Raw genomic sequence first — 25965 nt, 5'->3', positions numbered from 1 at the left:
GGAATGGGAGACTGGATTACATAGACCCTTAAGAAAAGCTCTACATGCAAATCCCTTTTTAACCATATTCTGTAAAGCAAAATTCCATTTGCCGTTTGTGTCATGATCCACAATTGACAAAAAGGTGGAAATTCTAGATCATATGCCCAACACCTATTACACATCTCACTCCACTTGAATGTTCCACAGGAATCTTGACCTTAGTACATTTTAAAAGTTCTCCCAAACATTTTAAAAGCTTTTCCCTCCTACCTCAGGAAATGATCCATCAATCCATAATTACCTCAGCCAGAAACTTGGACATTTTTCACTATCTTCCCATGTTTGTATGCATACGATGCATGCAGCCACTCACTAAGCCCTTAGTTTCTGCCTCATTACCATTTCTGATACTCATCCCTTCTCTGTACACCACCTCCATTTATAGGACTCCCTGCCTTCAGCTTGCAGTACTTTTGCCTGGAAAATCCCATGGACAGAGGAGCCTGGTGGGCTGCAGTCCATGGGGTCGCTAGAGTCAGGCACAACTGAGCGACTTCACTTTCACTTTTCACTTTCATGCATTGGAGAAGGAAATGGCAACCCACTCCAGTGTTCTTGCCTGGAGAATCCCAGGACGGGGGAGCCTGGTGGGCTGCCGTCTATGGGGTCGCACAGAGTTGGACACGACTGAAGCGACTTAGCAGCAGCAGCAGCCTTCAACTTATGAAAACAAACCCTTACCGTATTGACAGAGAGTCTTCTAAAGGGTAACTCTGACCATGTTTCTATCCTAATTCAAAACCCTCATGTTCTCCACTGCCTAGTAAATAAAGTCTGAGTCTTCAGCATAATGAATGAGACAGTCCTGCCTGATTACACCCTTGTTTTTCGTGTGGCACACTCATCTTCCACCACTCTTATCTCTCCTTACATACCAGCTTGGCTGAATCACTCATAGATACTGAGTGCACAGCACTGTCTATTACCTCCATACCTTTGTACATACAGATCCATCTGCTAAGAATACTATTCCCTGTTACTCTCCCCATTTCAGAGCCTAGGTTATTCCTACTGTTTCTTTAAAATTAGGTGAAAATACCTTTGTAAAGACTTCTCTGTCCTCTAGACCTCAGTCAGGTGTACGAGGAAATGAATGATTGCTTCTTTCATTTGCACAAAGTGCCACTAGATGAACTTCATCCCATCCCTCCTCTAGGTTTTACTCACTCCACCCCAGGGAAGATATAGCGACGTCTCTGATAGGTTAATGAATTAACGTGGCTCGCCTTTCAAATTTAGAATTCAGATCAGAAAGAGTTACTGTTTACTGGATCCTCTCAGAAAGCCAGTAAACTGAATCCTCCTTCATTATGCCTCCATGTGCCCAGGACATACGTCTGTGAGCTTGAGATTGTCACCTTGTATGGCATTCATTTGTTTGCATGTCCAAATAGACCATAATGTCCCTGTAGACAAGGAGTATATATCATCTTTGTAGTTCTAGCATCCCACACTCATCTTTGTGGAATGATTAAATGAACAGAGAAATTGCTTCTGGTAGTCATTAGCAATCCTCAGTTAAGTTAAGCTCCTTCAAATTATCGTCTAAACCACCCTTTTCTATCATTCTGCTACTACTCATTTTAATAAAATAGAGTAAATCATTCAAGACAGAAACATGAAAATAATGATCTTATGTTGGGATTAAATGAGTCAAAACACCAAGAAAATATCTGACAAAACTCTTCAATTTTTCCTGCTGTTTAATTGCCTAAAACTCGTAAGTGAGACAATCCCAGTGCTATAAAATGAGATGCTACATGTGATTTCTTTCTACATAGGAAAAATGATATTTTGTTTCACAAGAGGAGATTAAGGGACTATATTATGGGGTTTTGTCATTCTATATAAATCTGCCCACTACTTCTTTAAAGTCATGAAATTTCAAGTCATACACGAAAAGTGATGTGGGTAGTTACCTAGCCACAGGTTGTACTGGGAACACTTCAGTATTAGCTTAGTATTTTAAAAGGAGTTTTTGAGGAAATAAAACTACCCCCAAAATGTAGAGGAAATATTGAAATGGCTTAGAAAAAACTTAAATTCAGAAGTTTTAAAATCCAATATGAACAGCATATATTTTATTTCAAATATTTAATATTATCAAATGTAAATAATTTCAAGTACAATATATAAGCAAATAATATCCATAAGTGATATATGTTGATGAAATATTGGATAGAGTTTTTACTGAATTGCTTTCAAAAAGTTGTAAACTTACGTAATCTATTTGTCACAGCTGAAGTTAGACTGATAACTTGGGGTTGCTTGTTTATATTACAGAATATAATTTAATAGGTTGCAAGGTTCTAATCTAACTCAACAACTCAGCCTTTCAGCTGAATTTACCAAGCTCGGCCTATTAGGTTGGTGCCAATATTTAGATATAGTCCTAGCAAATTCCTTAACAAATCCCTCCCAGGTAAACTGAGCTCTTCTAAACAATCTTAGTCTCTCACCTCTGGACATATTGATAGACTCTCCTTTGGTCTCCTCACATTAATCTTGCCTTTCTCCAACCTGTTGATCTTTTCAAAATCCAAGTTTGATAATGTCACTACTCACTCACCACTCAAATTATTTTCAATTACTCTGAGAAAAAGTAAAGTGTTATGGTCTAGATTCTAGATGGTCTCACATGTTTTAATATCCTTTTATTTCTCTAACGATATCTGTCCTTGATGCCCCTTCACATTCTCAGCTTTAGTTTCACCAGCCTTCACTCTGTCCTTTAAATAAGGCCACCCTTTCTCATCACAGGACATTTGTAGATGCTGTTCTCACTGCCTAGAACGTCTATTCTCTCTGGTTCTTCAAAGCCCAATTCAAATGTTACTTTCTCAGAAAAACTCCTGCTCTTATTCACCTCCCTCTCTTAGGCCATAAACCAAGCTTCCTGATACATGTTCTCTTAATACTGGTTAGCTTTCTTTCATAGCACATGGCACAGTTACAATCACATTATTTCTATGATTATTTGATTACAGAGGTTTTGTTGGTTTTTGTTCAACTTTCCTTAATGCCTGGCACACGACCTGGCACCTGGCAAATCTTCAATAAATGTTCACTTAATTAATGAGAAGAAGACTTGTTTCTGTGATCATTTCTAAAGAAGAAAACAACATTTTCATGTTGTAAGTATAGTATTAGGATCATAGGCATCCCAAAGTTTTGCAAAAAGAAAGCTCATCTTTGGTTTGGCAGGTACAGCTTAAAGGAGATGCTGAATAATAGGAGTTGTTGCTGAAGCAAAGAAAGAAGATCCCAAGGAATCAGTTCTCCAAATTCAGGAGAACAAAAGGATACCAAGAAAGCTGAGAGTAGACCCAGGGATCTTTCCTGTTACAGGCTATAAAAAAGTGTCATAAACAAGTCCAGAAATAGTAGGTTAAGAAGCCTATGAAGCAAGAAAAAGACCTATGAGCAGAATTTGATATGCCTCATTTTAAACCAAACCAAATGAGCCTGTTGAATCAGAGAGATCTGCACTGGACATTGAGGAAGTGAAGCAAATGTGGAAGCCAGGGGTGAACAGCCCTTAGATGCTGCCAATCCCAGCACCATATGCCTGAGCGGCACCTGCCTCTTTTCAGTGCAGCCGTTATAGGAGTCTCATCATGTACACAGGTGAGAGGATGCTCACCCCTTCCAACCTTAGTATCTCCATTACAGGGAAGAGCCATATCTCTGATGGATTTGGGAATCTACAGGAGGCTTAGCAGCCTGGCATGGGGTAATACTTTCGCCCTCACTGGGGAATTATTTATGTTCTAGGAGTTCAGAGTCTGCGGGTCAGCTTTGGCCTAGGCTGAGACAATAGCCTTGGCTAAGGGGCCATGCCGTGAAACTTGCTGAAACTAAGTAATCCCAATATGGGCTTCCTTGGTGGCTCAGTGGGTAATGAATAGACTGCCTGCAATGCAGGAGACACAGGCTCAATCCCTGGGTTGAGAAGATCCTCTGGAGAAGGAAATGGCAACCCACTCCAGTATTCTTGCCTGGGAAATTCCAGGACAGAGGAGTCTGGCGGGCTACCCCCAGTGGGGGTCTCAAGAGTAGATACCATCAACAGCAATACAGCAGCTGCTAAGACTTCCTTCAAAAGACAGTGACATGGGTAAAGGGAGGCAAAAAATACAAACTTCCAATTATAAAGTAAGGAAGTCATGGAGATATAACATACAGCATGGTGACTGTAGTTAATAATACTGTATTGCATATCTGAAAACTGCTGAAAGAATCATGGACAAAGCTGCCCACCATTTCAGTAAACAGAGGACATTGCAGCCATCAAGCCAGTCGCCACTGCAGGTACCCTCAACCATACACTTTTAAGACAATTCAGGAGAGAAAAATAGGATACCAGGCCATATAGTTAAGAAATGAATCATTTCAATGAAACCAGACTCTTGCAACTTCCTCATACAAACAAATGCACTAAAATTATTAACTTGAGAGGTTTGCTTTATTGTGACTAGCAGTAATCCTTTTATGGTCCACTATATGGGCTGCATTTTGTTTTTGTTTTTTCCCAGCAAAGACTCCTACATATCCTGACACTTCCCTTACCTCGTTGGAACAATCCCCAGAGCAATCTGAGAGACTGCCACCCCAGGCTATGAATCTCAGTAAAGCTACTGAATAAAGCATAATTTTCAACTTTTAGGTTACGCATTGTTTTCAGCAGACAGAGTGAATCTTAACATTTCTCATCACAAGAAAAACAAATTCAGTAACTATGTTATGTACAGTAAGAGTCATAACTAGACTTATTGTGGTAACCATTTGCAACATATATAAAAATACTAAATCATGATGCTACATACCTTAAAATGAATATAATGTTTTAGTCAATTTTACCTCAGTTTTAAAAAGGGGAGCTCTCTAAAAACAAAGATGCATTTGAACTACTGAAACATTTCTAAAGAAAAAATGCATCATTCCATATGTGAATCACAAAAATATCTCTTCTAAATGTGGCTGGTACAGTAAGAGATGAAGGAACTTCGAGAACTGAGACTGTCTGAGAGAGGGTGCCCTTGCTTTAGAAGATCACTACTTAAAAGAAACATTGATGCCAATAAAACAAGGACCTAACCTGCTGTTTATCAACATTTAGACCGTTTGTGACAGTCTCCTTTGAGGATAGAACTCAAAAATGAGATGTGGCAAAAGTGGGCAGAAGACATAGGCTTGAGATGATATGTTAGAGTAAAACAAACAATTTTACATTGTCAGCCACATTTTAGTTTGAATTTCAATACCTTCTTTAGTTACCTCTGCCGTCTTTGGGAAACCAGTGAACCTCCCTGAGTCCCAATCTCCTCAAATATAAAAAGATTATTGATCTTCATCTTGAAGCATTGTTATAGAAAGATAAAATTTAATGTATGTGCCTGTTTAATACATAATGGGTATAAACTCTCCTCTCCTCTCCTTATCTCCCATATCTGTGGTGACCAGGGGAAAAGGGAAGACAAAGTTTGACTCATCATTTATCTCCATCCACAATGTACAAAATGCCCTCAAGCTGGAAAGCTAAGTGCATTTCCCTTAACTCACAGCTCAAATCTTTACTCACATGATCTCCCTGTCTAATAACAGCGCAAGCTCATTCCAAATTCCACCTCAGTTCCTCCCTCTCTCTCACAAGAATATCAAAGCTCTATAGTATCTTCATCATTCCTACATCATTCTTGTGTCTCCAAATATCATGCCAACAAAGACATCCTCTTCTTACTGACTTAAACCTGTTCTAATTCTATTGCTTCAAATAATACTATTTCTGTCAATTTGATTCATAATATCCATATTATACCACCTTCCTATTTCTTACTATTTTAATAAAATATACTTTCCTTTTACCCAGTAAGACCCACCACTGGGTATATAACGAAAATAAATTGAAAATATGGTGCTTTGTAAATGGTGAATTTGAGAATCCATGAGACTGGCTGGCCTTGCATATATCAAATGATACTCAACTGCTATTAATTAAAGGGAATTTGGATGAGCTCCAAGGGGATACTTCTGAGTGAGGAGGGGGAGCGTCCAGAGAGACATTCCAAGGTTCTAACATAAACTCAACAGAGAAGCAGCTCCCCACAAACTTGCCACCTCCACCCTGAAAATTTTCTGATCCTTCCCGACTTATAGGATCTTCTACCACAAGAGGTCATGCTTGCATCTATTTTACAGTGTTCTATAAGTTGATTTTGCTTTTCTTTACCTGTGTCTAAATGACACTGCTTACCTAATCTGATATATTAACATTCTTAAACGAAGGAAAAAAAGCTCGTGTTCTGATGAGACCATTTAGGCACCAGTCGTCTCTACCCTGAGCCTAAAACTTTTTCTCCTGGCATCTCTAAGCTCTTTGGAAGTACAGAATTCTGGGTTTCCAGGGACCTCAAGGATATCTGGCCAAAGGTTTCCGCCATGGTACTATGATAGATGAACTAGTGGGCTGTCCAGTTAGATCACTTGATAATAAAGAGAGGGCATCTCTATGAAGTAACTGTACAGAGCAGCAAGCAAAGAATTCAGGCAAGGTTAAATATTGAACCTTTCTACTTGAGAAGCTAATTTAGGAATTGCATGTTTCTTACAAAAGGTGGAAAAAGGATCCAACCGCTCAACTGCTTTTCCCCTTGCAAAATACAGCATTAAATGGAGTCAGTCTGTGTTCCAGAAATTGTCAATGAGAAGGATGTTGGAAATTATGACCAAAAAATGACTGATGTGATACAAGACAGAGAAAGAACACTAGATTAAGAGGCTTTTATTAGCCATAAGACCTTAAACATGCTTCTATGACTCAACGTTTCCCTAACTTTTTAATGTGAGACATGGGATAGAAAGTCTCTATGGGATTAAAACTCTCATTACTCTCTTAAGTCTCTTATTTGTGATATGTCAAACAATTGAGTGATCACAGTCGTCAGAAAAAAATTAAGAAAGAAATAAGTGCGTACCATTACTTTAATGACTTTTTTTCTTGACCTTTCAATAATCTCTCATGGCCTTAGAATAATTTCTAGGTTGGCCTAAGTGAATTATAGGATCTTCCAGTTTCCATCTTCCTCTATCCACAGTAAATAGTATTTCACCAAACTGGGAAGTTCCTTAGTGGTTCAGTGGCTGAGACTCTGTGATCCCAGTGCAGAGGGCATATGGGTTCAGGCCCTGGTCAGGCAGCTAGATCCAGATGCTGCATGCCACAACTAAGATCTGGTGCACAGTTAAAAAATAGTATTTCACCAAACTGAGCAGGAGAAAGCTGTTGAGGGCAGTAATAAAAATTTTAGACAATATATTCATTCCCCAAACCTTTCCTCTAGTCTCCTCCTGTGCGCACCTCCTAGACTCTCTAGTCCACTCCTTAGCAACTCTCCCAGCGCCACCTTCCTCTTTGTCTTTCTCCGTTAATTAATACCTCTAAAAATCTCAAACAGACATTGTTTGCAAAATGGACATTGTTTCATTTCAGTTACTTGACAAGTTTGTAAGTGTAGACACTTCAAAAAGATGTGTTTAAAAGTCAAAATGCCTTTTATTCACACTTTTAGTTCTTCCTTTCACTGATATGACTAAAACATCAGAAAATGCCAGTAATATTATTAGTTCTTGGTCTTATTAACCAGACTGGAAGCTTACTATGTTACTAATCAGAGGAAGAGAATGAGAAATAAAAATCATATGGGGGATGCATGCTGCTAAGTCACTTCAGTCGTGTCCGACCGTGTGACCCCATAGACGGCAGCCCACTAGGCTCCTCTGTCCCTGGGGTTCTCCAGGCAAGAATACTGGAGTGGGTTGCCATTTCCTTCTCCAATTCATGAAAGTGAAACGTGAAAGTGAAATTGCTCAGTTGTGCCCGACTCTTAGCGTCACCAGGCTCCTCGGTTCATGGGATTTTCCAGGCAAGAGTACTGGCGTGGGTTGCATAGTAATAAATTAATTGAAATGTAAATGGGGGGGAAGGAGAGAGAGGGAGAAATGGAAGAAGTAGAAGTAATAGAAAGGAGAAACAAAAGATAAGAAGTCAAATCTAACTCAAAGGCCATAACTTCTCTGAAATCCAGACACGCAAGCAAAATAAACAACTTGCTTCCTCAGGGCTCCCCGGTATTTTTTTCTCCTTCATTTTACTAAGTGCAGAACACATGGTATACTAGTTGCCTGTGTAAGAGCTTTCTTCTACTGTCATAATTACCTTGAGGTCAAGAACCATGTCACATTCATCTTTGTAAAACCAGGGCATGTTTATATTTAATAAACATTGAATTTAAGTGAAAATTCCAACTGACAGGTGTAAATTAGAATTCCAAAGGCCACAAAGTTGAGGCTGTCACTCTGCTTGCGCTTATTCTATAGCTGCCTTGTTGAGTCAGAGGCTGGAAAACGTTCCTAAAGTTTACATTTGCTGGTACTGCTCACATCAATTAAATTCTTTGATTCTTATTTCAGTGCTCTACAAATCCTCCCCCTTGCTCAGGATTCCCAGGAAACAAGATTCATGAAGTCTCGATGGTTGAGTATTATGTCAAGGGCTTCAACGAAGATGCAGCAGATGTTATCCCTTCTTTAGAAAACTCACAATTTAGAGAGGTTGAGGGCAGAATTCAAAACATCTCTGAAATATGCATATTAATAATATAAATATGAAGACGATCATTTTTCTCTCCTTCCTTCATTCCCCACTCTACATAAAATTTTATTCTCATTTGCTACCCTTCAAAGATTCCTGAATTATTAATTCCCCAATCTCCACCATCCTATTTTCTGATCCTATACACTTCAGAACATCTCTAATCTGGCCACTACACATTTAAGAAGAATGTGTAGAATTGAATCATTGTCACAGACTTGAATCACGCTCCAAAATGATAGGCAAAAATGAATCCCTGCCATAATAATCCCCACCCAGGGGAGCTCAAAGTGTAATACTCATTTTAGTGCTATGATTGAATAATGCTCATTTGGGTATTACAATTGAGTGATAATCATTTTCATTTTATATAAAAGTTAGAATTTGGTATTGTTTAACTCTAGTTTTATTTAGTATTGACTCTTTAGTGATGCAAAATGGACATGTGTAAGAGGGGAAGACGCTAATACAAAATATCAAAACCTGAGGAATACAACAAGATATTCCAAAAAGCACATTTGCAAACTCTTGCTTTGTCCTTTTCCAAACAGTGACAATAATATTTAAAGGAAGAAAGCTAAGATCATAGCATCCAGTCCCATCACTTAATGGCAAATAGATGGGGAAACAATGGAAACAGTGAGAGGCTGTTTGGGGGGTGGGGGAGTCTCCAAAATCACTGCTGATGGTGACTGCAGCCATGAAATTAAAAGACGCTTGCTCCTTGGAAGGAAAGTTATGACCAACCTAGACAGCATATTAAAAAGCAGAAACATTATTTTGCCAACACAGATCCGTTTAATCAAAGCTATGATTTTTCCAGTAGTCATGTATGGATATGGGAGTCGGACCATAAAGAAAGCTGAGCACTGAAGAATTGATGCTTTTGAACTGTGGTGTTGGAGAAGACTCTTGAGAGTCCCTCGGACAGCAAGGAGATCCAACCAGTCCATCCTAAAGGAAATCAGTCTTGAATATTCATTGGAAGGACTGACATTGAAGCTGAAACTCCAAAACTTTGCTCACCTGATGCAAAGTGTTGACTCATTTGAAAAGACCCTGATGCTGGGAAAGATTGAAGACAGGAGGAGAAGGGGGCGACAGAGGATGAGATGGTTGGATGGCATCACCGACTCAATGGAAATGAGTTTGAGCAAGCTTCAGGGGTTGGTGAGGGAGAGGGAAGCCTGGTGTGCTGCAGTCCAGGGGTCAAAAAGAGTCGGACATGACTAAGTAACTGAACTGAATGTTCATTCAATAATCTATATTCCCATTTAATCATCTTATCATATTCCTAAACTCCATTTGCTTTTCCTTCCTTTTTCTTTTTTTTTTTAAAGGGGGCAGAGCCCTCTCTCTTAAGACCTTTATTCAGCTACAGAATAGGGGCCATGGAATTACAGAATACGGAAAAATCTGTCACCACACAGCTATGTGGGAATACTTACATTGAAGTCATACAGGACACCAAAGTTGGCTGCTGATGCCTCCTCAGCCCTGGGAACCGTTTTCCTAGGTAAACTGCCGTATGGCAAACCCCAGAGGTACTACATGGAAAAACAAAGAAAGCAGTTGACAATTGGAAACAAAGTCTGAGCCACACATGTGATCACAAATGGTTTTGGTTAGAACTCTTCTGAAACTTTTTCATGGCGACTCTGTGGGTCTGCATGTGGGGTCCCCTTTTCTGGGAACTGACTGCTAAATCCAGAGTTAAGAACAAAGGGAACCCTAAGGACCCTGCATTCTGACTTCAGCAGACCACCAGCAGTCTAACCAACCACTTTGCCCAGAGGCTTGCTGAGAGCCCTACTACCCACCACCACTGCCATACTAGTCTCATTTAGGAGGTCTGGAAAGGAGAGAGGTGGCCTCTGGGGGACAATAGTTTTCAAAAAAAAACATACTACCCACATAGTCAGATGGGAATACCCCTCAGGAGTTGGGGTGGTGGAGAATCTCTCCCTCATGTCAAGGAAGAGAAGAAGGAGAGTCACTCATACAATTAGAGGGTGTCAACTAGCAGGGGCTTCCCAGGTGGCTCAGATGGTAAGGAATCTGCCTGCAATGCAGACCTGGCTTTGATCCCTGGGTTGGGAAGATCCCCTGGAGAAAGGAGTGGCTACCCACTCCAGTTTTCTTGCCTGGAAAATCCCACGGACAGAGGAGCCTGGTGGGATAGAGTCGACAGGGTCACAAAGAGTTTTACATGACTGAGCAACTAACACTTTCACTTTTTAACTAGGAGGGAAGACTGCACTCTGACTGTGATGTCTGCTTCATCACTGATTCAGGTTTACTGCCCAGACCTTGTGCTACCAGATTAGAAGACATGTGATTAGGGAGGGAAGAAGTCAGAGATGGAACAGAGCAGGGAAAAAAGAACCCCTCTGGCCCCAGCGTAGGCACAAAATTGGCCAAGCAGATGCTGCTTCTTGTGCAACAGGAAAACATCCCTTCTCTGGGGCTCTGGCCGGAGGAGGAGGAAGAACGTGGGTGGAAACCTAGGTGCAGAGATTGACTGGGCAACGGCTGCGAATCAGCCCCTGCTCCTTCTCTCCACCCAAACTGCACAGCTTCCACAGCAGTCCTTCTGGCTTCCTTAGACAGAAGAGAACAGAGGCTGGGTTCTACTCATGCTCTCTTTGCCCAGAGTTGGAGGCCACAGGAAACAGAGAAGATTGGGGTCTCCTGTTTGCACAGGGAGCAGGAACTTAGGGCAAATGCATCAGAGGAATGCTGAGTAAGGCTGCTGGGTGGAGGCCCCTGAACAACCCAGCATTGTGGCCAGGAGGCAACCAGTCCTGCCCTCTGTTGATTCTGTAAAGTCAGCAATCAGTGAGCCCATCCTCTTCTGTTTGTTTGCTGGAGTTAGTAATCAATGCCCAGAAAACCGGATGCCCCTCAACATCTAATACAACCTGGAAAAAAAGCATCCAAAACCAATTTGCTTCCTAGTTCTGGGAACACATCGACTTGAACACATATTAGCTTCCTGCACTACATATGAGTGCTCAGTGCTCACTCAGTCATGTCCTAACCTTTACAGCCCCATGGACTGTAGCCTGCCAGGCTCCTCTGCCCATGAAATTTTCCAGGAAGAATACTGGAGTAGGTTGCCATTTCCTTCTCCAGAAGATCTTCCCAACCCAGGAGAGTCCTACAATTTTCTACAGTTGGAATGAATTAGCAACAACCTTTCATTCGTCCACATGGAGGCAGCATGGTGTAGAGGGGAAAGAGGAAATGCAGCCGATAAGATTCCATGTATACCCTGCATCTGACACTGAGAAGTGTCGTAGTAACTGGTGATAGAGTTTCAGGTTTCCTTAGAGAAGAGCAAAACCAAAGTTGGGGTTAACTCGAAATAGGTGAAATACATTCTGCTGCATTGCTTAAAGTTTTTGCTTAGGAGATGTACTATACTTACGACCTCAGACTTCTTAGGACTTTTGATCTAAGTCCACCATCTTCTACAAGCCAGATAGTCATATAACCCCCCAAATTATCTCAAAGATTATAAAACTAGCAAAACAGGGTGCAAAAGCTTGTTACATAAGAAGAACGCTCATTCCAGATCAGCTTTAAAAAAATAAAATAAAATAACAACCTCTTCACTCTGTGATATCAGCTAAGTCCAATGAGCATTATGTGACTCAGATTCCACATTTTTAAAATGGAGAAAGAAAAACTCGACTATATTCTACTTTATAAATTTGTTGTAAGGCTCAGTGAGTAAAAGAAATGAAAGTACTTTGCACATTAAAAGCTGAAACTCATTAAGCATATAAGGCACTAGTATTATTCTTGTGGGGTGGCTTGATACAAAAGCTGGCTCTGATTCGAAACCGCAGGGATAAAAAGTCACTCAAAACAATTAGTTTTGGCTGTTGCCAATGGTGTATTGAACAAATTGGCTTTTGAAATACTGATATCTGGAAAGATCCTTGGTAGGTTAAGTAAAGCCTAACCCAACATGTATGGTAAGCATCCAAAGAAGTCACAGTCATTTAACTTCTTACGGTTAAGTACACAACCTCAGTCTCGTTTCCTGGTCTTAGCTAATTGGTCTTAGTACAGCCTTGACATACTCCTTTTCTTATCTGAACCAAGTCTGTTGTTCCACGTCCAGTTCTAACTGTTGCTTCCTGACTTGCATACAGGTTTCTCAAGAGGCAGGTCAGGTGGTCTGATATTCCCATCTCTTTCAGAATTTTCCACAGTTTGTTGTGATCCACACCGTCAAAAGCTTTGGCATAGTCAATAAAGCAAAAATAGATGTTTTTCTGGAACTCTCTTGCTTTTTCCATGATCCAGCGGATGTTGGCAATTTGATCTCTGGTTCCTCTGCCTTTTCTAAAACCAGCTTGAACATCTGGAATTTCATGGTTCATGTATTGCTGAAGCCTGGCTTGGAGAATTTTGAGCATTATTTTACTAGCATGTGAGATGAGTGCAATTGTGCGGTAGTTTGAGCATTCTTTGGCATTGCCTTTGTTAGGGATTGGAATGAAAACTGACCTTTTCCAGCCCTGTGGACACTGCTGAGTTTTCCAAATTTGCTGGCATATTGAGTGCAGCACTTTCACAGCATCATCTTTTAGTGTTTGAAATAGCTCAACTGGAATTCCATCACCTCCACTAGCTTTGTTTGTAGTGATGCTTCCTAAGGCCCACTTGACTTCACATTCCAGGATGTCTGGCTCTAGGTGAGTGATCACACAATCATAATTATCTGGGTTGTGAAGCTCTTTTTTGTACAGTTCTTCTGTGTATTCTTGCCACCTCTTAAAATCTTCTGCTTCTGTTAGGTCCATACAATTTCTGTCCTTTATTGAGTCCATCTTTGCATGAAATGTTCCCTTGGTGTCTCTAATTTTCTTGAAGAGATCTCTAGTCTTTCCCATTGTATTGTTCTCCTTTATTTCTTTCCATTGTTCGCTGAGGAAGGCTTTCTTATCTCTCCTTGCTATTCTTTGGAACTGTGTATTCAGATGCTCTTATCTTTCTTTTCTCCTCTGCTTTTGCAAAGTTGCATTAAATAGTATTTTTCTGAAAGCAAACTTGGCAAACTAAATACATGCAACTCACAAGATGTCACAGTCTTTCTCTTGAGTAATTAATATTTGGGCATAGGGACCACCTTGGGAATCTGATAGAATCTGTGAAAATTTCCACAGAGAAATGTACATTTAAACATGCATACACATTTTATTTATTATTTCAGGAGGCTACATACTCTTTGGAGAAGAATTAGGACCTTTGGTTAATGGACACCATTTTGAAGATTAATTTGTTACAGATACTATTCCTCTAACTGCATAAGTAGCTAGATAGGCATTCTGCTCTTAAAGAGTGGAGTTTTTTAGTAGAGTGCTTGCATAAGAAGCTTGTAACAGCATGTTTTATAAACTAGAAGTCAGAATCTTACCTCTGGCAACATGATAAGGCTGAACGTCAGGATAAAGAGAACCATGTTTACTCCATACATCCATCTCAAGAAGAGGAAGTATGAAGCCACTGATGAGCCAAACTGACCTATTAAAAAGAAAATTAAAGTTGGAGAGAGGGGGCAAAACAAGACAAAAGCCAAGTCGTGGCGTCTTCCAAATTGGGTCGTCTCATTGCAACACATTGATTTTTTTTCACTTTTACAGGCTCTACCTTTTTTTTTTTTTCCTATCCAGAAAAAGACAATGTTAACATGATGAAAGTAGATGTGCAATCTACACAATGACGACATCTTTAGAGCCCATTATCCTGCCTTTTGCTCGGCAGCCAGAGTTGCCATTTGAAGAGTTCATTTTATTCTTTGAGTTAACACAGTTAAGTGAGAAAATGTATATAAACTGGTTATGTTATTGAGCCCAAGCTCATATTTCTCACACACAACAGGCCAATAAACCAAGAGATGAGTTGTTGGGGCAAGGGATAATGACTTTATTCAGAAAGTCAGCAAACCAAGAAGATGGTGAAGTTACGCCCCCAAAGAACTATCTGGACTGGTTTAGAAGTTAGGCTTCCTTTATACTAAAAGGGGAGGAAAAAAGTCAGACATTTCCTAGTTCCAGCTAGCTTCCAGAGGGAATGTGTTAATTTCTTCCTTCCTTTAGTCATTTATAGGCGGACCTGGTGAGAATGTTCCTCATGAGCTAAACAGAGATATTTTAGCTTAATGCTCGTTACCTTGAAGGCAGGATTCCCAGAAATAGGCCATTATGTATAATTTAAACTTACAGGCAACATCCCTTTAGTGGTTAACATAACAGAATACAAAAGTTCCTCCCTGTTACAGTTACTACAATGCCTGGCCAGTAGTTAGCTATCATTATAATTATAATTACTGTGCTTCTTCCTCTTTTTCTCTGAAGCAACAATATTCTTTCCAAAATTTACCACATCTTCTATGGAGAGGAGCCTGGCGGGCTACAGTCCATGATGTCACAAAGAGTTGGACATAACTGAGTGACAAACACATGCACACATCCCATAGATCATCCTGTGCTGTTCTGAGCAGATGGGGCATTTCATAGATAGTGCAGAAGCTGAAGTCCATTCATTCATTTTTCACATGTTTACCTTCGGTCAGGAATTATCTTAGATGTGAAACATAATATCAGAGACAGGATTGCTGCCCTAATACAACTTATATTTTACTGAGATGTTGAAACAAGAAATATGTAATAATTTAAAAAGACATAAAGAAGTATACATCCATCATAATATATACTACATTACATTATAATCATATATTTATAAAAGTATATATAATAATTTATCCAGATCAGTCCTGGAGGGAAGAAGGTAAAATACTGAAAGGGGTTGCTTTAGATGGGTCTGTAGAGGAAGGTCTGACTCTCATGTGAGCTTGGCCTCATCTTAGTAAGCAGAGTCTGAAATGAAAGAAGGTGACATTTGAGCAGAGATCTGAAGTTAAAGGAACAGGCAGCAATGCCCAGAGTTGGGGAAGAGCAGCTCAAGCAGAGGAAAATGCAGGGACAAATATCATGAGGGAAGCCAGAGCTCAGGACAGTTGAGGAACAAACCTAAAGGCTTCTGGTTGGAGTACAATGAATAAAGGAAAATGGAGATGGATGCAGATGAAGAAACCAAACGACAGTGTGTGTAAGGCCTCTTAAGGAAAGGTAAAAAGTGAGCGTTTTATTTTAGATGTGACGAAAAGTCATGGACAAATGTTAAGCAGTGGGGGTGGGCAGGGAGATTTCACATTTTAACACTCACTTCAGGCCTGGGGAATTAATTGGGAGGAGACAGGCAAGAATGTGCTGTCAACTCACATCTCAGAGAAAGTAAAGTGATCTGTCCAATTCTTATTGACTAAGAAAAACCAAACAAAAGCATTCTCTTAAATCAGAGAATGGAAAAGGAAGAAAAAACTGAATTTGGGTCTCAGGTTGAAATTTCACAGATTAATAAAAGCCATCGTCCTTTGATAATCATTTAAGATTCAATAGCAAGTTGCTAGTTTCCCCAGTCTTCCTAATTTTCATTTTCATTGCCCAAGAAAAAACAGGGAACACTCTTAGCTACTCTCTGCATCAGGCCCTTTGTCCTGACTCATTCAGCAAAGCACCTCCTGGGGAACACTGGTTTTCTTGGGGTCTCTAGCTTTGAAGCATTGCTGATGGAGAAGCATTATTACAGGAGGAGGGAAGTTAATGTGGAGCAAATTTCAGCCTCTGCTTACCAAGATAAAGCTAAGCTCATATGACAGTCAGACCTCTATTTCCAGAATTTAGTCCATTCTTTAGGTACCATCTTACTCTCAGAACACAGTGACAGTTTTTATAGAAACTTAAAAGGAATTCAATGCCCAATTGGACATTGTGCATGCATGAATGCATGTTAAATTGCTTCAGTCATGTTCAACTCTTTGCAACCCAATGTATGAACTGTAGTCTGCTAGGCTCCTCTGTCCATGGAAGTTTCCAGGCAAGAATATTGGAGTGGGTTGCCATGCCCTCCTACAGGGGATCTTCTTGACTGCAGGACTGAATCCATGTCTCTTATGTCTCCTGCGTTGGTAGGCGGGTTCTTTACCTCTAGCACAGCCTGGGAAGCCCCAGTTGGACATTTTGTATTTGGATTCATTTCATTTTGTAGAGGGGTACTGAGTTCTACAAAATTTCTAAAAATGTGTGCTGTTGATAAACATGCCCCCCAAGTGTTGTAACTGGATGCACTGGTCTATCTGCAGAAAGGCTGGAGCAGGTGCTCCTCTCCTAGGACATCTGATCATCCACCTGGCTCCCAGTGATTTCATATCATTTCATGGTTGTTATCTGTGTTCTCCAGTAACAACTACCCAAGGGCTGCCTCAGCCAGGTTCACTCATCATGTTTTATTGACAGCAGTGGACTTCCAGCTTATTAGTCATTACAGTTATTCATTAACTGGAGAACATTTGTCTCTAGGTTTCCGTGGCAAGCTTTTCCCTGAAAATACATGTGAAACCCTCTGATATAGAGTTCTGAGCATAGGATACTGACCCATCCTTCCCTCCCTCCTTTTTTCTTTCCTTCCTTCCTGGCCTTTTATGCTTTTGCTATTCTAATTAGCACCATGGCCCACCCTTTCCCCATTCCCCATACACAATCCCTGGCAAATAAGTATAAATATACCTAAAAGCAAAAAAGAGAAGCAAATTAAAATGTTTCAAAAAATACCCCTTACATCATACATGGGCTTCTCTGGTGGCTCAGATAGTAAAGAATTTGCTGCAGTGCAGGAGACCTGGGCTCAATCCCTACATCAGGAAAATCTCTTGGAGAAGGAAATGGCAACCCACTCTAGCATTCTTGCCTGGAGAATTTCACAGACAGAGGAGCCTGGCAGGCAGGCTACAGTCCATAGGGTCGCAAAGAGTCAGACACAACTGAGCAACTGAAGACACACAAACACATCCACCCTATATATAATCCATATATATTATGGGTGAAATATACATTCAACTCCAAAGCTTATAAACTCGAGTTTTTAGACTTGAAAGTGGTTTCACCACAATTTTTTTTTTGGAGGAAGAGAAGTGACAACTAAGGTTTTCTCTGCAAAATCCTAGGTATTAAAAAAAATGAATTGTAGGAAAATAGATTTCATCAAAGCTAGAGTGATTGTAGGAAAGATCCAGACACAGGTCAAAGAAACTGAGAAGTCCAGAAGGCAATGATCCTTCTGTGTGACACCTACCAATGGCAGAGGAGGAAAGAACACTAAGAAAACAAAGAACAAAGATCATAAAGAAGAGAAAACAAATCAATGCATTGACATCAAAGTTCCATATGCCCTTTCCCTTTCTCAACACAAAAATGAAAAAGAAGACATTTTCCCTCTTCATATTCACTTAGCCCAGTGGTTCTATCCTCCCAGAGATTGTTGACTGAAACTGGCATTTCCTAAAAAAAAAAAAGAAAAAGAAAGAAACCTTTCCACAGTGTAGCTAAATGAACATAATTAAAAGAACAGTCATTTCCATGTGCTTAGTCTCTCAAATAAAACTGACTTATTCTTGTAGAGAACAGTTAATAATAGTAGTAGCTGATGAAAGTGAAAGAGGAGAGTGAAAAAGTTGGCTTAAAGCTCAACATTCAGAAAACGAAGATCATGGCATCTGGTCCCATCACTCCATGGGAAATAGATGGGGAAACAGTGGAAACAGTGTCAGACTTTATTTTGGGGGGCTCCAAAATCACTGCAGATGGTGACTGCAGCCATGAAATTAAAAGACGCTAACTCCTTGGAAGAAAAGTTATGACCAACCTAGACAGTATATTCAAAAGCAGAGGCATTACTTTGCCAACAAAGATCTGTCTAGTCAGGGCTATGGTTCTTCCAGTGGTCATGTATGGATGTGAGAGTTGGACTGTGAAGAAGGTTGAATGCTGAAGAATTGATGCTTTTGAACTGTGGTGTTGGAGAAGACTTGAGAGTCCCATGGACTGCAAGGAGATCCAACCAGTCCATTCTAGAGGAGATCAGCCCTGGGTTTTCTTTGGAAAGAATCATGCTGAAACTGAAACTCCAGTACTTTGGCCAGCTCATGTGAAGAGTTGACGCATTGGAGAAGACTCTGATGCTGGGAGGGATTGGGGGCAGGAGAAGAAGGGGACGACAGAGGATGAAATGGCTGGATGGCATTACCGACTCAATGGACGTGAGTTTGAGTGAACTCCAGGAGATGGTGATGGACAGGGAGGCCTGGAGTGCTGCGATTCATGGGGTCACAAAGAGTCGGACACAACTAAGCGACTGAACTGAACTGAACTGAACATATTTTGATGGTCAGTTACATATACTGAGAACTTTACTAGCATCAATTCATTTTACTGCCTTGACAATTTGGTAAGGTTAAGTATTATTAGTCCAGCTGTGTGGATGGGAAATCAAAAACAAACACAGCAGTTGACTGATCCAAGACTTGATTAATAATAATAATCACTAAAGTTTAATGACTTTGTTCCAGTCGTCTATTTTATCTCTGCATAGTAATTCATTTAATTATTATCAAATCCCTGCCAGGGAATCTATTGCACTCCCATTTTACAGAGACTTAACTCCATAGTTACACATCTAGTAAATGATGGAGCCAGGTTACACTGTATTTACATAAGTAGTAAATGATGCAGCCAGAGTTCTAAATCAGATAGTCTTTATCTATAGATGTCTGACTCCAAATTAACATTTCTCTTATCCACAGTGCAATATTGCTCCTCAAGTATAATCACAGTTGCATGCTAATTCACTTCATTCGTGTCGGACTCTGTGCGAACTGCTGGACTGCAGCCCACCAGGCTCCTCTGTCCATGGGGATTCTCCATGCAAGAGTACTGGAGGGGGTTGGGCCCTCCTCCAGAGGATCTTCCCAACCCAGGGATCGAACCTGCAACTCTTATGTCTCCTGCATTGGCAGGCAGGTTCTTTACCACTGGTGCCACCTGGGATAATCATAGTTAAATTCATTTTTAAAATGTTTTTTTAAAAAAACTATTTTATGCTATATAGAATAAATATGCAATGAATGTGTGTGAGAGAGAATAGATATAGGTAATATTCATCAAACAGCTAAGGCTGATCAAATTTACAAATTTGGATTGTGCCAATCAATGACCAATTCCTTTCTCTTTAATCTAATGAATAAATTCTGTTTCATTAGTAAATTACTAATATATTAAAACAGTCTTTGGTATTTCTTAAAATGAAGTCTAAACCTTATGCAATATTCTTTTTCCTGAAGTTTCTTGTGTATCTTTTAAATTAATGTTAAGGTTTCATATCTCCCTCTGGATATTTATTATTAAGACAGAGTAATTTGTAGTCTGTCATCGTGTATAATTTCCTCTTGAACAGATGGGTAGTAAGACAAGCAGATAAATATGAGCATTTCTAAATGGAAAAAGACCAATTAAATTACCTGCTGTAAAGTATAATATAAATACCATCTTGTTAGGCAAGGATTCAGAGCACAGTTTCTGTCAAACTGATCTAAGGATGGGGAATTAAAGGTGGCAAATTTAATTTACATTTTTCTGGAGCCCTAGGCCAGCAGGGAAACATGTAGTTTAAACTCTGTGTTTAAGGTTGCCTATCTAAAGCTATTTCTGGTCCTAAAAAACAGTAATCTATCATACCTCAATTTTTTTATGTCTTCTGTTTCTGAAAACTGTCTTTTTTTAAACTTTTTATTTTGTATAGCTCATTAACCATGTTGAGATAGTTTCAGGTGAACAGTGAAGAGACTTGGCCATACGCATACATGTATCCATTCTCCCCCAAACTCCCCTCCCATCCAGGCTGCCATATAACATTGAGTCAAGTTCCCTGTGCTATACAGTAGGTCTTTGTTAGTTACCTATTCTAAATATAGCAGTGTATACGTGTCCACCCCAAATGTCCTAACTATTCCTGCCCCCAGCCATCTCCCTTGGCAACCATAAGTCTGTTCTCTAAGTCTGTATCACACTTTAACTTTGATGGTGTAATTTACTATTAGGAAGAAGTAGATTTTGATTCTGAGAAAGACTTGTAATCTCCAGCTTGAAAGAATTCAATGATTTAATCCATGGTTTTCATAGTAATACAGGAGTCAAGTAGGTATAGGTTATATTTGCACTCCTGGAGTACCAATGTACAGCTTCTTCAGCAAAATATGCAATCCAATGTGGTTGATAAGGTGCTTCTCAGCAGGTAACCATGGGGTTTTAGGCAAGGCTGGCATAACAGTTAAACTCCATGGCATCACCATATGACACAAAACTTCACAGCAAGAATTATCAAGTCTATTTTTCATATGAGAAAAAGTTGAGAGTCAACAAGTGAGTGCCTGGTCCACATTAATATTGGGATCCAGGCATTACTGGAATCAAAATGGAAACAGCAAGAGTTTTAAAATTTTATTTTTCCATTTCCATTTGGAAATTTAATTTTATTCAGCACATTCATTAAGACCAAGCATATTCTAGGTCTAGGGGTGCAGGAGTGAACAAAACAAATTTTCTACCTTCATATCTATTGGAAGAAATGAACAAAATGAAGTAAAATGACTGCATTTTTCATTTAATTATTTTATTTATTATTTATTTAACAATTTATTTTTAAATTAAATGAAAAATACTTTATTTTAGATAGTGATAAGTGTTGAGGAGAAAAACACAGCAAGAAAGGGCTGGTACAGGAATATGTGGGAGGAATTAATGAGCTGATTTATTTTATTAGGTATTATATATTCGATTAATAAGCTGATGTATTTTAATTCATTGCCATCTGATGATGAGAGACAGAGGACTGAGTGGTAGTCACTCCTAAAACGTGCCCAATCTTGTCAGTGAAATATCCATCAACTGTGTTATCTCCCTATGGAGCCTCCACTTTAATTAGGCAACACCACATTTAGCCCGCAGGAAAATCTGCCCTGCTATCTGGAGGGGTATGCAGGAAAATCAGATTCTACTCAAAACTATTAGAAACCAAAATATAACAAGGTTATGCTCAAAATTATTTTAAATGTTATCCCCTTTTTAAATTTTCTTTTATTATTTTTAAAATGACATACTATCATATTTACAATATTTAAAAATTTTTATCTTCCTTATTCTAAGCCTCCTGCTGCTGCTGCTGCTGCTGCTAAGTCGTTTCAGTCGTGTTCGACTCTATGCGACCCCATAGACGGCAGCCCACCAGGCTCCCCCGTCCCTGGGATTCTCCAGGCAAGAGTACTGGAGTGGGGTGCCGTTCGTTGCCTTCTCCTATTCTAAGCCTAGAGCACTATAATAAATAGGTTTTTGATTGAATATATTCTCCTGCTTTCTCTGTACACTATGAACACTGTACAAAATGAAGGCACAATATGATATTCAGAGAGCGAGTTTCTGGATGACTATTGCTTATTCTCATTTCAGAGGTTTGAAAATGATGCTTTAAGATTTCTTCACTATTTTTAGATATGGCTCATTTTGATTATTGTCTAACATCCAAGTGAATGTATATTTTCTTTTTTTGATATTTCTATATGAGTTTATTTTAAATTGAAGTGTAGTTGATTTACAATATTTCAAGTGATTATGTATTTTCAATGTCATGTTCATTTCCAAAATAAAATCTCTGCTTTCCCAATGATATGATTCAATGTCATTGTGCACAATACTGACTTTCATGCATAGAAGAAAATACAGGGTCAAAATGAGAATATTTTGGTCTAATGCAGAAAGGAGAGTGGAGTCTCCAGTGCTACAGTTAGTAAGGGCTAGCAAAGCTTCACAGTGAGCAAAGAGGACATAAAAATATCTTCATTTGTTTATTTTCTTGTTTTTAATCTTTTCAGTAGTACAGAACTGAGAAAACCATCTGATAAGCTTATGAGACATTTATCTAGGACAGCATTCCTCATCTAATGAGATAGAATGAGCGCTTACTTTCAATTGCCTTGATTTTATTTTCCCATGGGACACAAGCAGCTTTGAAGTTCTCAAAATCTCGGAGAAATTTCGCCCATTTCTGAAAAGAAAGCCAAGTGCAACAGTAAAACCCAACTGCTTGTTTGTTAAGGTGTTTATCCCCCGCACTCATCCCAAAATATCACATGACAATGAGCTTGGAAAGATCTCTCTGGCATCACATAGTGCTTTTTGTAAAAAAGTGCTAGTTTTCACTTGTTCCCCTGTTCTGCACCTACTCCTGGACCAATTTAATTAAAAGATATTTACTGGCTCTCTGTTTTACAGAAAATATGCCGACCACTGAAAATGATCTGTTTATTCTGCTACACAATAAGAGAGCAGGGACTGAGTTAGCACCTAATAAGGTATGTGTTTAATTAAATATTCATTGCATGAAGAAATTAAGGAACTATAAATAAGGCATAGTTCCTGCTTTGAAGGGCTTCTGGGTCAAGTACACTGTACAGTATGTTAAGTGCTATGACTTTTCATTCTGGTAGAGATGAAACAGTTGTCTAAATGGAAAGGCATGGTATTATAGGAAAAAGAAGCAAAAAAAAAGAATTGTAAACTAGTTTTTGTAAAAGATCTTCCTTCCACTTTATCCAACAATGTTGGGTTACCCATAAGAAGAAGAATGAGGATGGGACAGATAACTTTGCATATGTATAGATGATGCTGGGATAATGGATGAGCTAAACAGGCATGTGACACCTAAATAAGATTCGATACAAGTCTGAAGTTCAAAAGATTACCCAACCCATAAACAACTCAAATGTTCATCTATAATTGAATAGATAAGTAAATTATAATATCTTCATATGATAGAATATAACATATAAATAAAAATGAACTATAATTCCCACAACATGGACATATTTCATGCAAATAACATTGCTCAAAGAAACAAGAAACAAAAGCATAAATACTGTATGATTCCACTTACTTAAACTGTAAAAACAAACAAAACAAATCCATTATATATAAATATGTATCAGATCTACTTATAGATTTCATATTTAAGATAAATGAACTTTATTCACAAAACTCCATCTCTATGGGAACATATTTAGCCTCAGGTGGTATAACACTTGTAAAGAGATAATAATGTCTACATACCTACTTTGCTGTGAGAATTAAACGTGGAAGGACTTTATATAATAAGGACTCAATTTTTATAGAAGGATTTAACTCAGTGCTTGGAACATAGCAAGTGCTAAATAAATGTTAGTCTCTTTTCTATCTTTTCCAAAAATTTACATTTATATTGGCATATCATTTGTTTTCTCTTATTTTCTATCCAATTTATAGTTAATGTTCCTAGTAGAGAAGAGTTATATGGCTCTGTAGCTTGTAGACATTTTGAGAAAGAAACCTTGACCCAGAACCACATAACTCCTAGGGAATGAAAATGAAATTTAGGAAGATGGTAACGATAACCTGGTATGCAAGACAGCAAAAGAGACACAGATGTATAAAACAGTCTTTTGGACTCTGTGGGAGAGGGAGAGGGTGGGATGATTTGGGAATATGGCATTGAAACATGTATAATACCATATATGAAACAAGTCGCCAGTCAAGGTTCGATGCATGATACTGGGTGCTTGAGGTTGGTGCATTGAGATGACCCAGAGGGATGGTACAGGGAGGGAGGAGGGTGGGGGGTTCAGGATGAGGAACACGTGTATACCTGTGGTGGATACATGTTGATGTATGGCAAAACCAATACAATATTGTAAAGTAATAACCTCCAATTAAAATAAATTAATTTATATTAAAAAAATAAATTAAATAAAATATATAACCAAGCAATCAAAAAAAGAGAAAATGAAAGAGGAACAGTCTATTACATTTGGAAGTGATAAAATCATACAAGTCAATCTTTTGCCATAAATCAGTGTTTCTCAACTTATTTTTCATTTTAACTCCTTTGAAGAGCCTTTCAGGACATTTTTTTTTTTTTTTCTGAATCACCACTCTCTCCAAATTTCCTTAACACAGAGTACTATGTATCTAGTATAATGCACCTAAGTATACACATAACATGTCGGATTTTTTTTTTCACTCTCTCAGAACAGAACCAATTTTACAACCCCTTGGGGGCAATGTGGCTTCCACAGAGTTTATATGGCATCAAACTGACTGAGCTATGAAAATACTTACCTTGGCCATCATCATCTTAAATGCAAACCACCGTTTCCCTTTTCCTTTCCCAAGAGCCCCTTCATTTTCACTCACAAATTTTTTTGCTTCCCTGAGAAAATGAAACAAAATAAAATGTGGGTGGAGATTAATATAGTATATAGGTAGTGGATATTTAATTTTATTAGGTCTTCTGCTTTATTTCTCGTCCACCCTTTTAAACTCTTAACAAGTGACTGAATTTCATAATCTTGGGATTTGTAAATGATGATTAAGTTTTAAAATTCTGGCCAAGTGTTTAAGTTTTTAAAATTCTGGCCAGGAAGAATAAGATGTTTTAGTCTCACTTATTAATCAGCTATAGTCATCAAAAAGCAAGGAATTTATGCTAAACATCAAAGTAGAGAACCCCAGTTTTCATTTCTACTACATGTAAAATTGAATCTGAAGTTTATTTCAGATTCTGGCAGTCAGAATGTTTATTTTAAAATACTTTCCTTCTTTTTTAAGGGTTGCTTTAAAAAAAAAAATAGGGCAGAGAGTTGGGGACAAACTGACATAGAACACACTTATTGACCTGGTATTTAATCTCATAAAAGCAATTATGACTTAAAACAGAAAAACCATACTATATAAAGCAAAGGCGTTTAGGGAAGAGAGAAAAGAAAAGGAATAATCTTTGGCCTCACATTCTCAAAGGGCTTCAAATTTAAATTTTAACATTATTCCCAAATATTCGTACTTTTACAGTAGTCACATTAGTGTCTTTTTGTGCATTAAAAAGCATTAACTCATCAAAATGGATAAAGTGAACATGTTAAATATACTACAACTTTTATAACTTCTTTTAGTCATTTTTGCTATCATTGTCTGTTTGCAGTTTGGAAAGAATTTTACAAATAGAGGCAGTCCAGGCTTGCCCTAACCTCTCAGGGGCCATAAAAGGCATAACCCAAGAGAACCAAGGGATAATCCAAACCTGGACATTGGTTCTACAAGTACCACACTGTCGTCAGTTGGGTGGCTCCTTAACACATGACTACAAACTTAACACACAAAGTATTCTTTAAAAGGTTAAAGATGAAACTTCATCCTTAAGTTGATGAAGGATATTTTTGTGTTCCTCAGTATCAGTGCTAAGCTCATGATTTTACCATAGCCAGTGATCAAAACAGCACATGC

General features: G+C 38.8%; 1 protein-coding gene across 1 annotated transcript in view; it reads right to left on the bottom strand.

Annotated features, from left to right (window-relative positions):
* TMC1 (transmembrane channel like 1) overlaps window positions 1-25965 on the bottom strand; it is a 100610-nt gene that overhangs the window by 47699 nt on the left and 26946 nt on the right. Inside the window, exons 4-7 of the mRNA XM_052645236.1 lie at window positions 24805-24895; window positions 22618-22699; window positions 14124-14230; window positions 10141-10239 (exon numbers count right to left, since the gene is read on the bottom strand). Of these exons, the coding sequence (XP_052501196.1) occupies window positions 10141-10239; window positions 14124-14230; window positions 22618-22699; window positions 24805-24895 (379 nt within the window). The remainder of the gene's footprint in view (window positions 1-10140; window positions 10240-14123; window positions 14231-22617; window positions 22700-24804; window positions 24896-25965) is intronic.

Source organism: Budorcas taxicolor, chromosome 8 (genome assembly GCF_023091745.1).
Source record: "Budorcas taxicolor isolate Tak-1 chromosome 8, Takin1.1, whole genome shotgun sequence".
In the NCBI taxonomy this organism is placed as follows: Eukaryota; Metazoa; Chordata; class Mammalia; order Artiodactyla; family Bovidae; genus Budorcas; species Budorcas taxicolor.
This window is presented reverse-complemented; position numbering and strand designations above follow the sequence as displayed.